General features: G+C 38.4%; 1 protein-coding gene across 1 annotated transcript; it reads right to left on the bottom strand.

The window, feature by feature from the left end:
- Positions 1-1,040: 1,040 nt before the first annotated feature.
- On the bottom strand, positions 1,041-15,404 carry L3hypdh (trans-L-3-hydroxyproline dehydratase). The gene is made up of 5 exons (XM_078049992.1): positions 14,792-15,404; positions 10,151-10,320; positions 7,732-7,854; positions 7,509-7,646; positions 1,041-3,202 (listed from the first exon to the last, which is right to left on the bottom strand). Exons 1-5 carry the CDS (start codon positions 15,297-15,299, stop codon positions 3,077-3,079), a joined length of 1,065 nt encoding a protein of 354 aa, XP_077906118.1. The 5' UTR covers positions 15,300-15,404; the 3' UTR covers positions 1,041-3,076.
- Positions 15,405-15,440: the final 36 nt, after the last annotated feature.

A 15,440-nucleotide genomic window follows, 5' to 3' on the forward strand; every position in this document is an offset into this window, starting at 1 on the left:
CCTCAGGAAAGTCATTTGTGCTCTTGAGGTCAGCCCTGTCCTTTGTCTGAAAATAGGATTTTCATGTATTTCAGAGTTAAAATGGCTTACCAGATCAGGGGAACTCACCTGTAAAACCTGGGCCCAAACAAGTAATTAAAATAGATTTGCCAATGAATTTTACTGTTCACAGTGTAGCCCTCCTACTAAGCAGAATTTATCACCTGAGGATTTGGTAGAACTGCTCCCCCCAGGCCTACTGGATGAGAATCTGCATTTTAAGATTCACAGGTGATTTATACACTTGCCAAAGTATGAGCAATGTTGTCTTAAGGATATTATGCAATTTGTAGCTTTTGAGAGTTTTGAGAAGGATGACCCAACTGGGGGACTTGAAGCAATGAGCAATGCAAGTTCATAGTGAAGGAGAGAGATGGACCTGGACTCATACAATGGCAGTGCTAGGTAGGTTTAATGGGGACTGGGTCTCAACCTAAAGGCCTTGGGAATCTCACTGAGTGGCTCAGTGGGTGAGCTCAGTACCAAGGGGGTAAGGGGTTCCTAGTGTAATAAATATACTTGCCTGCAAGTAGCAAGCAGAAGCAGCCACCATGGTTACATAAACCATGTGGAGCCAGTTAAGTGTGACAATTAGGTCAAGTATAGCTTCCAAGTAGTAATGAAGCAGAAATCAGATTTAGAGTTGACTAGCAAATGGAAGGTGAGAAAAATGTACCCAGTGAGTGGAGAGTAAGAAATCTAAAGACTAGAATGCCAAGGCAAGGAGTGACAGCAAACTAGAGGATGAGGAACAGCAAGCTAAAGGATGAGGTTCATTCTACCTGTGATAAGCACATTTAAGTACTTAAGGGAAGAAACCAGTGAGGGGAAGATCAGATATACTTTAATTGGTGAGGTTAGACCCTTAGTGAGATATGATAGAGTAGTAGTGACCAATATTTAGAAGGTAGAATCAATAGGGCTTGGTGACTGGCCAGACAGGCAGAGGTGGGAGGTGATCTCCCTAGTGTTTCTGACCCCAAAGGAGACAGGACAAAATATAGAATAACAATTGTTTTATTGCAAGGGTTTGGCTCTGGTTTAATTAGAATTTTGGAAGAGTTAAGTAATATCTATTTTTGAATGTTCAAGAAATACACCATCATTATTCAAGTACTGTATCTTGAAAAATTTCTAACTGTCCTGTCTTAGAGATAGAAGAAGTATAGTAAGAAAATAATGCAGTCAGAAGTCCTAGATTCACAGCCTCTAGAATGATCTTTGGAGAGTTATCTTGACATACCTGATCTGCTTCTCCCTCTACCATCTGACTGGGACAAGCAGTAACACACAGAGGATCTGCAGAGGGAGTGATCCACCCTGGTGCAGCTGACAAGAGCTATGCTGTTTGTAGAGAATTCCAAAACAGTGATAAAACTGACTAAAAGTCATCACTTGTTTATTATCACCCTGAACTGACAATTCTAAACAATGTCAGGGATGAAATTCCCACCCTTGGTAACCATGGGATACTAATACCTATTGCATAGTATACTTCATAATAGTAGAGGCTATGTAACATGGCACATAAAAAGCTATAGAATGTAACTTTTAAGCAATGTATTTTTTCAAATTAATGTGACTTGTGAGATTTGGAGAGAAAAGAGTGGTTCTGTTCTCTGTTATTTAGTTCATTTTTAATTTTTTTTTTAAAGTACAGCTCTTAATCTGTAGGAAAAAGTACATGGTCACACTGAGTTAGTGATAGTGTCACTTTTCTTAGGTGATTTTCTTTGCCACAGAATTTTATAAAGACCAAATGAAAAATACCATAATTGCTTTTGTGTAATATGGAAATTAAAATATTAATTTTGGTCAGGTAAAACCACAGAACTAATGACAGGGTCAATATGGATTTATTGGGTGATAAAGCCTGGTAAAATAAATAATTCAGTTTTTGTATGCTTAGAAAGAAAATACTATTACCTACCTCACAAAAGAGTCTACTTAATTCTTTGAAGGCATCACATTAAAAGAGAATATTTTAGTGCTTCAATCTATGACAGCTATTAACAATCAAATATTTTTAACAGGCTCACAGATAAGAATTGTCTTGCAAGAGTGCCAAAGGTCTACATTTATTTCTTCTTTATTTCTATGTGGTTGATAATGTGACTCATTCCATTGTAAAGATTCATTGATTAATTCCTTTCTTTTTTCTTTTTTTCAGGGCCTTGCACATGCTAGGCAAGCACTCTGCCACAGAGCTAAAATCCCCATCCCCAATTAATTTCTACTATGTACTTGCACTTCAATAATTAATGGACAATTCCTTTTATAAAAGTCTTAAAGCAGCCAGACGGTAATTCAGTGGGTAGGAATGTACTAAGCATGCTTGAGGTCCTGGGTTCTGTACCCACCTTGGATTCCATACCTACCATGCACACACACATGCACATGTGTGGACACACACACACGCACACACATGCATCTTAAAGAGATAGTCTGATTTACTAGTTAGTCTTAGCATCAGTTTATGACACTTAGTGGATGTAGGAGCCCAATTTGCAGCTTAGACACATCCCAGCAGCAGCTAAAGTAACACCTACTCACAGAAGTTGACCACTCAGGCTGTTTATATTAAGTGTTGGATACCCCTTAATAACCCATATCCTTTATATCTTGCTTATAGAGAGGCCATTACTTTACTAAAACTAGAAGACTAAAAAAATTGTAAAGTTTATTGTTGAGAAGGCTACAATTACAAATTTTATTCAAAGAATCTCTAAAACAAAATCTTATAGCAATACCATAGAGTAATATTTAAGTAACTAAGATTCTATTTTACCTGATAATAACTAGAAAAGTTTCTGAATTTTTGGCACTTTGTATAGTAGTCATAAGTGATATTTATACCAAAGTCCATTTGAAAATAGGGGATATGATAATTGTCTATTTCATTACAGTGTACTATTTTAGAAAGAAGGGATATTAGATGGCATGTATTACTCAATAATGGTTAACATAATTTAGAGGAAACATTGATTATAGATAATAATTACTTTGGAAGGAAATCCCATAAAATTCATGGAAGAGGTCACTTGAGAAGAAACCCATCCTTCAGTGGGTCGTCATCTTCTACAGTAAGGCTTGCTGCACCTGTGTAATGCGCTTGTCCTGATACTTCCACTATAACCGCTTTGAAGTCACCACATTTTGCTTCCTGAAAAAAAGATGGAAGGAGCACCCTATCAAAATATTTCACTCATACTGTATCTGGCTTAAAAGTTGAACTCTTGATTTTTATCGTGTTAAAGGAAACCTAAGGGCTGTGGAAAAATTTTAAGGAAAGTAACATGGTCTAATGTGTATTTTAGATATGTTTAGTGTAAAATGAAGGAAAAGTTGAAGAGGAGAGAGACTAGAAGCCCAGAAACCTTTTAAGAAAGAACTTTGATTCACTGGTTTTAATCCAGAGGCACTAGGTAGTTTTTAGTGAAGATGGAGAAAGATAAATAATATAGAAATACTTTGGAGGTAGAAAAGACTGACCCGTTGACAATGTAGAAAGAAATTAAAAATAATAAGGTAAACAAGACCATGGTTTCGTGCTTGGAAGTGAAACTAATGATGCCATTAGCTAAGATGGGGAATAAGAGAGGAGTATGTAGAAGGAAGGATGGTAGCATGGACTTAAAAAATATAGTTGTAGATGGTCAGAATGCCTTTATTTTATTGGGGGCTAAGGATCGAACTCAGTGCCTCAAACATGCTAGGCAAGCGCTCTGCCACTGAATAACAGCCCTAGTCCATAGGATGGACTTTTTAACAAGTTGAGTTTGAAATACTTTGAGGACATTCATTCCTCATAGAGATGAGGATAGGGACCAGCAATAAAAGTGTTAGATCAGAAAGAGTTGCAGGACAGGCATGGTAGGGATGAAGGTTTAGGAGTCATCAGCAGCAGAGGGGTTGAGAACTGAAGTCTAGAAAGTGGAAGAAAGTGTCTAGTGGCATTAAATTGTAGATGAGATGGAAGGAAGCTAAGAATAAAATGCTGGAGTCACTTAATTGGATGGACAGGGAGCAGAAGCTGGGGTAGGGAAAGAGACTGAGAAAGCACCATCAGAGAGCCTGGAAGAGCCCAGACAGAAAGGAAAGGCTTATAGTGCATGTGAAGATACTCTGGTAAGCCCGATTAATAACTGTAAAATAAATAACTGCAACTCTTACTTGAAGTTGATTTTTACTTTCAAATCTTGTAAATAAGAACAACTAAGGTAAAGGTAAATGTCAAATATTAAAGTAGGGTACAGTGATTTTATTATTTTGTTACAAAGCTGGTATAAAATCAAGCACTGGTAAACTTGGCTTTGAGTGGTAGCAGTAGAATGTAATAATTAACAGCATAGAGTCTGTTGAGAGAGACCCACATTCATAGCCTGGCTTTGCTACTCATGAACTAAGTTCTGACAAGTTTACCTAAGCTTTCTAATTCTCTATTTTTTCATCTATTAAAAAAGGATCATAACAGTACCAGTCTCTTAGAATTCTTACAAGGTTTAAATGAATATGGTACGTATAACATTCTTAGCTTGGAAATTGATACACAGTGAAGTACCTAGTAAACATTCTGTATTATTATTTTTATCTTCAGGCTCAAATTCTGAAGACATTGTGCTCCAAGTGTTCTCTTATGCTATAAATGGTTTGGTATACCATAAGATCAATCTATGATCTAGGAATACCTCCTAACTTAAAGAAAATTCCATATTCAGAAAAAAACAAACCTTGAAAATAACTGATAATTAGGATGGGTTGTCTTCTATGTTAAAGGAGTAGAGATTCATTTACTACATGTAATCATTCTGTGGTAGATTTCACTTACTACCATAAGTAGATTAATTGGCCCTGTTAACATATTTAAAATTTTATTCCAGGACAAAAATTTTGCTTTTTACAATTTTTTCATGGTTTTTACATTCTATTATATAAAATAAAACACTCTGTAGAATAAAACAAAAAATAATAACAAAATCCCCAAACCATAATTTAGTGGTTCTCAAACCTTCTGGTTTCGGTACCCTTTATACCTTAAGATTTGAGGAACTCACTGGTACCAAAACAGGCGGGTGGACCAATGGTACAGAATAGAGGACACAGAAACCAATCCACAAAACTAAAACTATCTTATATTTGATAAAGGAGCTAAAAGCATGCAATGGAGGAAGGATAGCATTTTCAACAAATGGTGCTGGGAAAACTGGAAATCCATATGCAACAAAATGAAACTGAATCCCTTTCTCTCGATATGCACAAAAGTTAACTCAAAATGGATCAAAAGGAGCTTGATATCAAATCAGAGACACGGCGTCTGATAGAAGAAAAAGTTGGCTATGATCTACATACTGTGGGGTCGGGCTCCAAATTCCTCAATAGGACACCCATAGCACAAGAGTTAATAACTAGAATCAACAAATGGGACTTACTCAAACTAAAAAGTTTTTTTCTCAGCAAAAGAAACAAGAGAGGTAAATAGGGAGCCTACATCCTGGGAACAAATCTTTACTCCTCACACTTCAGATAGAGCCCTAATATCCAGAGTATACAAAGAACTCAAAAAAATTAGACAATAAGATAACAAATAACCCAATCAACAAATGGGCCAAGGACCTGAACAGACACTTCTCAGAGGAGGACATACAATCAATCAACAAGTACATGAAAAAATGCTCACCATCTCTAGCAGTCAGAGAAATGCAAATCAAAACCACCCTAAGATACCATCTCACTCCAGTAAGATTGGCAGCCATTAGGAAGTCAAACAACAACAAGTGCTGGCGAGGATGTGGGGAAAAGGGTACACTTGTACGTTGCTGGTGGGACTGCAAATTGGTGCGGCCAATTTGGAAAGCAGTATGGAGATTTCTTGGAAATCTGGGAATGGAACCACCATTTGACCCAGCTATTCCCCTTCTTGGTCTATTCCCTAAAGACCTAAAAAGAACATACTACAGGGACACTGCTACATCGATGTTCATAGCAGCACAATTCACAATAGCAAGACTGCGGAACCAACCTAGATGCCCTTCAATAGATGAATGGATAAAAAAAATGTGGCATTTATACACAATGGAGTGTTTCTCTGCATTAAAAAATGACAAAATCATAGAATTTCAGGGAAATGGATGGCATTAGAGCAGATTATGCTAAGTGAAGCTAGCCAATCCCTAAAAAACAAATGCCAAATGTCTTCTTTGATATAAGGAGAGTGACTAAGAACAGAGTAGGGACGAAGAGCATGAGAAGATGATTAACATTAAACAGGGATGAGAGGTGGGAGGGAAAGGGAGAGAGAAGGGAAATTGCATGGAAATGGAAGGAGACCCTCAGGGGTATACAAAATTACATACAAGAGGAAGTGAGGGGAAAGGGAAAAAAATACAAGGGGGAGAAATGAATTACAGTAGAGGGGGGTAGAGAGAGAAGAGGGGAGGGGAGGGGAGGGGAGGGGGGATAGTAGAGGATAGGAAAGGCAGCAAAATACAACAGACCCTAGTATGGCAATATGTAAATCAATGGATGTGTAACCGATGTGATTCTGCAATCTGTATACGGGGTAAAAACGGGAGTTTATAACCCACATGAATCAAAGTGTGAAATATGATATATCAAGAACTATGTAATGTTTTGAACAACCAACACATTACAAATAAATAAATAAAAATAAATAAATAAATTAAAAAAAAGATTTGAGGACCTCAAGGAGGTTTGGTTTATGAAGGTTATATCTATCCATATTTGTTGTATTGAGAATTAAAGATATTTGTTAATTACTTCATTAAAAACAATAAACCCATTACAATGATTACACTTTAATGTATAAAGAAATTTTTGTGAAATATGTTTGCAAAAAATTTAATGAGAAATGTGACATTGTTTTACACTTTTGCAAACTTCTTTCGTGTCTGGCTTAACAAAAGACAGCTAGATTCTTATATCTGCTTTTGCATTGAGTTGGTTGGGATATCACCCATCATGTAGTCTCTGGAGAACTCCACTGAATACGTTTGAGAGAATGAGAGTGAAAAGCTATTATTGTTATTATTATTATTTTAGCCTTATTATTAACAGACTTTTGACCTTGTAGACATATAGAAAGCATGTTGGGGACTCCTTGGGGTCCCAAGACTAAACTTTGAGAACCAATATGTGAGTTGAACAGAAGTTTTTACAGGCTTGCTTTAAAATTCTATTATGAACAGGACCCAGTGGCACAAACCTATAATCCCAGCTACTTGGAGGCTGAGGCAGTAGGATTGCAAGCTCAAGGCCAGCCTCATCAATCTAGGGAGACCCTGTCTCAACAAAAAAAAAAGATTGGGGATGTAGCTCAGCACCCCTGGGTTTAATCCTCAGTCACACACACACACACACACAAATCTCTTCTGAGAACTCATCACTCAACTCAGTCCTCCTCGGTTTCATAAGCAACACATTTACAAATAAGAAACAAAGGTGACACTCACCCTCACAGCTTTCCCTGTGAACACAGAGCCAGTTGCACTGCTTTTGAAGATCCTGGTTTGGTTCAGTTTTAGAAGGCCTTTATGATACTGCAGAGCAATTCGGGCTGTCACTCCTGAGCCAGTGGGGCTCCTGTCAACCTGTTTCAGCATAAAGGAAGAATGTTCAGAGTATTCTAGTTCCACAGTACCTGGTGTTTGTGGCTAACAATTACAGTTTTAATACCTGTTCATCTGCAAATACACAGATGTTGGTGGTTGGTTCCTCACTATAAGCATCTTTTCCGTCTGTTAATATAGTTCCATAGAGAAAGGAAAGGTCTTCATTATCAGGATGAGTAATTTTAAACTGAAAATAAGAACAAAATAATTAGCCATATGTAAAATAAATGCTTTATTTCAAATTTATCTTTTTCAATAATGTAGATAGGGTACTCTTTTATATAATTTTTCAATCTTTACCATTTTGGGGCAAGGAACCAGATGCTAGATGCTATTCTTTAGGTAGTTTTTTTGTTTGTTTTTTTTTTAATTTCTGGTTGTTGTCATACTTTGGGTCCCTTCTAAGGAAACTGACCTGCATATAGCTTCAGTGAAAAGAACAGTCCTCTATTCTAACACACACTTTTTGAAGCACTGGCCCCAAGTCCACAGGTTGGCTGTAGCTAAAGCCATCGTATTTTCATTCTCAGGAGCCTGAAGGGGAGAATGTAGAAAAATCAGGCACTAAGTATCTAGAGCTGAGGTTAATTCCAGTGATAGAGACAAGGACTGTGAGAGGCCATGCGCAAGTAAAAGTTAAAAGGATCTAGAAGATTTGGGGTAAGAGAAGCAATTGAACAGGGGAAAAAAAGAAAGATACTGTAGAGGATGAAGTCAGTTGGTTCCATGAAAAACAGCAGACCCAGAAGCTGGCACTGGCTGAGTTGGTAGGTCCTCCGTGGTAAGGTTCATTAAGATCCAAAAGTGTAATGCTCCCAGGTTTTCTTGGGAGATCTACTTGTTTAACTTTCTCCAAGTTTCTATAATTCCAATCGTCTAGTAGACTGAGTACTATGATCTTCTCCATTTATTCTTATAATTAGTATATTTCACTCCCACTTACCTGTTATTTTAAAAAAATTGAACATATCTAGATTCTTAAAAGCCAAAGAGTCCATTTAAAACCAAGATAAACAGGCCTGCATATTGGATCTTAGCTTTCTGAGCCCCTGAGCCCAACTCCACTGAAGTACTACTCCAACACACTATTCACAGGTTCACAAGTATGTCCCCCATCCTTCCCACCACTAGCTCAAGCTCCTGGGAGACAGGGTAGGGTTTGTTCTTCCGTTGGGTCTCTAGCATCTAGCATATATGTCTGACATGCAATAAGTTCATGCTAAATGTTTGTTAAAAGAATGAAGAAAAATTTATATTTACTTTAGCCCTTCCCCCCACAGATGGTCTTTCCCTAAATTTGCATCAGCAGAATTGATGGTCAGCAATTGACAAAGTAGTTCTACTATCTGATACATTAGCAATAGAACTTCATATTTTTCTCAAAATCTCCCCTCTATCAGGGTCCACCCTTGTCATTACCATCTCTGTGAGAAGTTCAAACTTTATGGGGAAGTTCAAAATTACTACTTTTACATGCCTTTTTCTTCTCAATTTCATAACAAATGGAATTATTGTGTGCCAATTTTTAAAACTATTAGCTTTCTGTTTGATAGAAAAAATATAATTTTTGCTCTTAAAAGTTACTGACTAAATAATATCCACATAAAGTTTCAGAAAAATGAAAATTTAGAATAGCAATATAGCATATATTTTCATTTGTTACTTAAGTTTTTAATTAAAGCCAAGAGTGTTGAGTCTGTTAGAAATTACGAGTGCAAGTATAATAGACATTGCCTTTCACAAGTTAATTTTTACTATTAGTAATTAAATATTTAGGTGCCAAAACATTCAAATTATGTATTTTATCTCTAAATTCTGACTTCAAGGTAAAATGGCAGACTTGTGCTAGAAATAATATTATTGACTCATTATTGAAACTGATTTTTATCAAACAGGTTTTATCCCAAGCACAAACTAGTTAGTTGAATAGTTATTTGAGTAACTTCTAGGCAATACAAGAAAAATTCACTAAGAAAACTTTTTATTAATTTCTTATTGAAATACGAGTTTTTATCAGATCTAATAACCACATATAGCAAATACAGAATAACCACATAGAGCAAAACACATGAGCTTCAAATTAATGGAATATTGTATAATATATTTATTGTAATTTCAAATAACCATAAGCCATATCATCATAGGTATATTAAAAAGTGACTAATAGTTAACATTCATTGCTAATTATTAAGGGTCAGGCAATATTCTAAGTCTTTTACATGTATTAACTTATTTCACTTTTATAACAACCCTAAAAGTAGATATTGTATAATATCTGCTAAAAACTGGGGCATGCAGAAGTTATGTAACTTGTACAAGGTTATGAATATTATAAATGGCAAAGCCAGAGCTCACCAGTAGCTTTGCTCTTTTTTCAAAGATTTTAACCAGTACCCTATTAAGATACTTAATGGACATGATCATTTTATTTCTCCATGCCACAGAGGGAGGTTATTTGCTATTATAGCAGTGACTGGACTGACCTGAGCTTTCACTGCTTCTGTCACTGCACTCGCTGTGTTCACAAGGTCTCTTGTCTTTGCAGAACATATATCAAGTCCAAACTTTTCTGCACTAACCAGTGCATAAAATGCTCCACCATATGCAATGTCCACCACCACCTTTCCATGTCCAGGAACATCCACCATGAGATCTTAAAAAGATGTGTTTGAAAATCAGTTTGTTTTTAGTATTTTAGCAAAACATTCACAGCATTTTAAATATTTAAATGTTTATTCTGTGGGAGAACTGAGGCTGGCTTTGAACTCACCATTCTCCTGCCACAGCCTCCCAAAATGCTAGGATTACCAGCATGTGCCACTGTACCCAGCTTGCAGGGAGAACTTTTGGTATCATGAAAAGGAATGAAGCAGAAATCCATTTTTCAAAAGAGTGAGCATCAGGTAATGATGGGTGCATCTTTTTATTTTTAACTTGATGATGTTTGCATTAAGTTGTAAAACATTTGAATGCTGTCACACCCCATATCATACGTACATATTTGTTAAATACTATGAAGCCCTTTTCTGAGAAACATCATAGAGACCAAGGGAGGGAAAACCCTCAGGAATCAAATTGATCCTTATAAAGGAAAATATAGGTTCCTGATTTTACTACTAGTAACAGTTTAAAATAGAATTTGGATTCTATTCACAAGTTGGTTTTCTTCAAATGCTAGGTCAAAACAAAATTTTTGAAAAAAATTTTTTTCTATAAATTATATACAAACATCATCTGCATGTTTCATCTCAAAGTGATTCTGCAAAGACTCAGGAAAAAGCCACTGTACCATAGAAGACATCACATAGTGTTATTTTTGTATCAGGATTTTTACATATCTGAAGTTCCACCTAAAGGTCAGTTCTTTGAAATCCTTTATCTGCATTTCCAAAGGAATGGGTTGGAAAATGTTTTGGGACATTAAAAGTGTTTCTACCTGTTTTAGTAAGATTTTTGCCACTATGACCAAAAGACCTGAGCAGAACAACTTTAGAGGAGGAATAGTTTATTTGAGGATCTTGGTTTCAGAGGTCTAAGTCCGTGGTTGGCAGACTCCATTGCTCTGTGCCTGAGATGAGGCGGAACATGAAGGTAGAAGGGAGTGACAGAGGAAAGCAGCTCAGAACATGACACTTGGGAAGCACAAAGAGCAATGTTCATCAGGGACAAAATATATATCCCAAAGGCACATTCCCCAGTGACCAACTTCCTCCAGCCACACCCCACCTACCTACCTACAGTTACCACCCAGTTAAACCATTCAAACAGATGAATACACTGATTAACCAAGCATTTCTAAATTTTCTTGCATTGTCTCATATGTGGGCTTTTGGGGGAACCACATATCCAAACCATAACGGTACTCCTTTTGATATTTTCCTCTCTTCCTTCTCCCCAATTCAAGCTGGTCTGGTGGTCCCTGCCTTGGGGAAGGCACCTGGCAAGGGAGAAAGTAGATCTTTTTTTTTTTTTTTAATGGAAACCTAATTCTCAGGGGAAAGGCATTTGTTGGCTAGAGTGTCTGAAGGGAGAAATATTTCTATTAGCTGATAATTTCTTTTGGATTAGGGAGAGAGGAGGCTAAATGTCCTGAGTACAGAGGACTGTATTGACTTCCCCACAGCACAGGAGGGCTTTAGGGTGGGACAGCACAGCCAACCAGGAGCAGGAGTGCAGGGATGAGGACAAGGGCCACAAGGAGTAGGCTGACCAGCTTCACTTCACTGGTCAACTGTACAAGCTAGGCCAAAGGGCCCTCCTCTGAAGCGTGGCACTTTGAGGAAACCTTTGCTCACACATATAACATGTATGGGGCCAAGTCACCCAACAGAACAGAATGAGCTCTCAATTTTAGAAAATAAGTTGTGAAAAAAGAAAATATTCCTTGTGTACCCGAGTTTTACAGAGTCATACAGCAATACCGGTATTCTAGGAGTTAGGTCTAATCTACAGAAGTCCTTGTAACATATGTGTTGAAATAAAGAAAATTTATAATCAAAAGAATGAAATGTGCTTGTGGATCTTAACAGCAACATTGAAAAATGTCTTCATCATGATGTGGATGCAACCTGAAATCAGGATTAAGGAAAGGAGAATGAAGAAGTAAATAGTAACGAAGGACTGCTGAATATGGAAACCTATGGTTAAATGATGGGTGTGAGCGTGTAGATTGGTACCTACCAGAGGGCAGGAGTAACAGTCTGTAACTTAGTCTGCCTGTACCATCTTCTTGACTGTGTAGCTAAACAAGGCATTGGCCCCAATCCTGCACCAGGGAGGAGTGGGAGAGCTGGCTCAAGTGGTCACTGAGCCTGTAACTACTCCCCTAGCCCACCCTCTTTAAAATCTTGGGCTCTAGTTTTCTTAGAATGGGCAATTGGGTAAGATAATATATCTGAGTTTCAATTTTCTTCTGTCCATTAATATTATTCCATTAATATTTTATTTTTTAATCAGAAATTTACTAACATTAAAAATCAAGATATTTATTTCTCATGTGACTACATCTTAAGTGCCAGGTATGTTCACATTGATTCATTACATTAATGTTGTAATTACTACAGCCCTAAGAGATTGTACTATATTATTTACTGTCTTCACATTATTCTCTGTTACACACAAAATCAGTGGTGGAGCTTGGAATCAAACTTGGGATGAGGTGTGACTCTAACACCCAAACCTTTTCCACTAAAATATACAACCTCTATTTAGAACTCAATCCAAAATTTAAGGTTTTTCCTTTTATTTTATACAAGCTTATCACTACAGTTTTAATTTGATTTACTTCACCTGAGATTTAGTGACTACCTACTATATGCTAATTATTGTATATTATCTAAGAGGTATACAAGAAGTAAAATAGATAAAACATTGCCTTTGCCCTTTTGGGGGTTCAGTTGGACAAGAAAGACATTTAAAAACATGCCATACATTAGTTTTCCAGAAAATTGATAAACATCTCTTCAAATAACAAACACTTTAAGGATGAGAGGGAAGCAATCTGATTGGCCTCACTTACTATGGCTTTGGTGTCCTTGTGTATAAAATGGAATTGCTATTTTTCCTAAGAGTTGTTTTCAGAATTCTACATGATAATGTGTGGGCAGTGCCTGGTACAGATTAGGGATACAATACATCTTAACAATAAAGACAAAAGTTTAATTTCCAGTGAGAATAAGTTTCTCAAGGGGAACAGACAGCTACATTTGCAAATCAGCATATTCTTCTAAATTTCATTTATTTACTTATTCAATAAATATTCATTGAATATTCAATTGGAACACAGTAAACAAAACATAGGAGAATGCCCTTTAGTGTTGTGTGTTGGAGATGAACTCGGCAGCCCTCTGAGGTAGGTACTGCAGTCATCCTCATTTTACAGACTGTGACATGGAGGCATGGACTTTCTTGCCCATGGTCACTGAATGTGGAGATGCAAAGCAAGTGACCTTGAATACTGCCATCTGCCTTTTATGCGGTTTTCCAAGTAGAGAATATAGGATTTCATTTTCTTTTTTCAAAGTGACCATTACTATCCACCAATTATTGTGATGTCACATGGAGATGCTCTCAGAAACTATTGTCCTTGAGGGGTTGGCTTCCCTTGCCCTAACTGACCCAGAACTATGATGTAGTTGGTGACCAGCTGTCAATTCCCACAAAATCTAGTGCTTTTAATGCAGCTGGGGTTATCTAGGGGGAAAACTAAGTAGCATCAGTAAACCATTGAGGGTTTTTTTAGATGCAATTCTAAACATAGATTCTATCTCCCTCAAATGCCAATTGGAATGTGACACTATTCTCTCCTAAGGGGAAAATGGCATCAATTTCCCCAGAGGCATCCATCATCAACTTGTGGGCTTAAATTGCCTAAGTTTGCTCTAGGACTGAAAAATGCCTGTTCTAGTCTCATTCACAGCCCAATTCCTCTCAACAACCCTTACACATCCTGCAATCTTTCCACCTCAAGGAACACATTTTATATAGTTTTAAAATTCTAAGTATACAACATACTATCATTTAAACCTAACAAACTCTATGAGATAAATGAAGAAACAAGCTCAGAGAGGTTAAATAATCTAAGGATGCACAGTTTTAAGTGGTTGCAGGATTTGAACCCAGGCCATGTCCCTGTTCTTACAGCAATTAAGAACAGCAACATCTATATCTTCACTTCATTCTCTAATTCTTATCCAAAGAGGAAAGGCACTTTTAACAGAAGAAAAGACCATATTTAGTAACTCATTAGGGGTAATGTGTTTATCAAACATACTTTGGAGCCCTGGTGCTGGCTATTCTTTGCTGTTTCCTTGACCCTAGCTAGTGTGCTTTGCTTTATTCAACTGTGAAATCTAGGAATGCAAGAAAAGGCCTAAAAGGCTCTCAGTAAGCAAAGCACCAATTCTTCACCGCTCCAGGATCTCCTGCGGTTTAACTGAACTGCACGCGCCGAATCTGCAAAGCTCAAGATGCTGACACAAGTTTGCAGTGATTTGGAATCACCTTTTTATTGGTTGCGGGGGCAAGCGGAGTGTGTTAGTTGCACCGCTTGGGTTCCAACCCAGAGAGACAGTTAATGTGGTTAGTTTCGTTCCGGATAGAGGATGGAGGGTCCCGCCAGTTACCTGAGGCCAGCACGAAGGCCGGGACGCTGTGGAAGCGCACAGGGCCACAACTGCGGCCGCCCTTACACTCCACAAAAGCGGTCACCAGCCCGCACGGGCAGTGGATGTTGACTCGGGCCTCGCAGGTGCCGGCTGCGGGTGCTGGCACCAGCCCGAAGTCGAGGGCGAAGCGGCCAAGCGCCAGCACTGCGTGGCCGCACATGGAACTGTAGCCCTCGTTGTGCAGGAACAGAACGCCCAGGTGAGCGTCCGGAAGCTCGCTCTGCACCAGGACAGCTCCGTACATGTCCCGGTGACCCCGGGGCTCGAACATGAGTCGCCGCCGCACGTAGTCAAGGTGCTGGCGCATGTAGCGCCGCTTAGCCAGCAAAGTGGGCCCTTCCACCTCTGGACACCCAGCCAGCACAATGCGCAGGGGCTCGCCGCCCGTGTGCATGTCCACCACCGACAGCGCCGGCGTCCCCGGGTCGTGTGGGGGTAGGCGGGGCACGGCCAGCGCGCTCTCCATTGTCGGTGTCCAGCAGCTCCACCACTGCCCAGCGGTGCTCGCCCGAGGATAGGAACCTACAACTCACCCTAACCCAGAAGGCTAGTGGGCGTGGCCGCCTTAGGGGTGGGGCATTGAGACTAAACCAGGAAGTGTGGGCGG

The sequence above is a fragment of the Ictidomys tridecemlineatus genome, chromosome 5 (genome assembly GCF_052094955.1).
Source record: "Ictidomys tridecemlineatus isolate mIctTri1 chromosome 5, mIctTri1.hap1, whole genome shotgun sequence".
In the NCBI taxonomy this organism is placed as follows: domain Eukaryota; kingdom Metazoa; phylum Chordata; class Mammalia; order Rodentia; family Sciuridae; genus Ictidomys; species Ictidomys tridecemlineatus.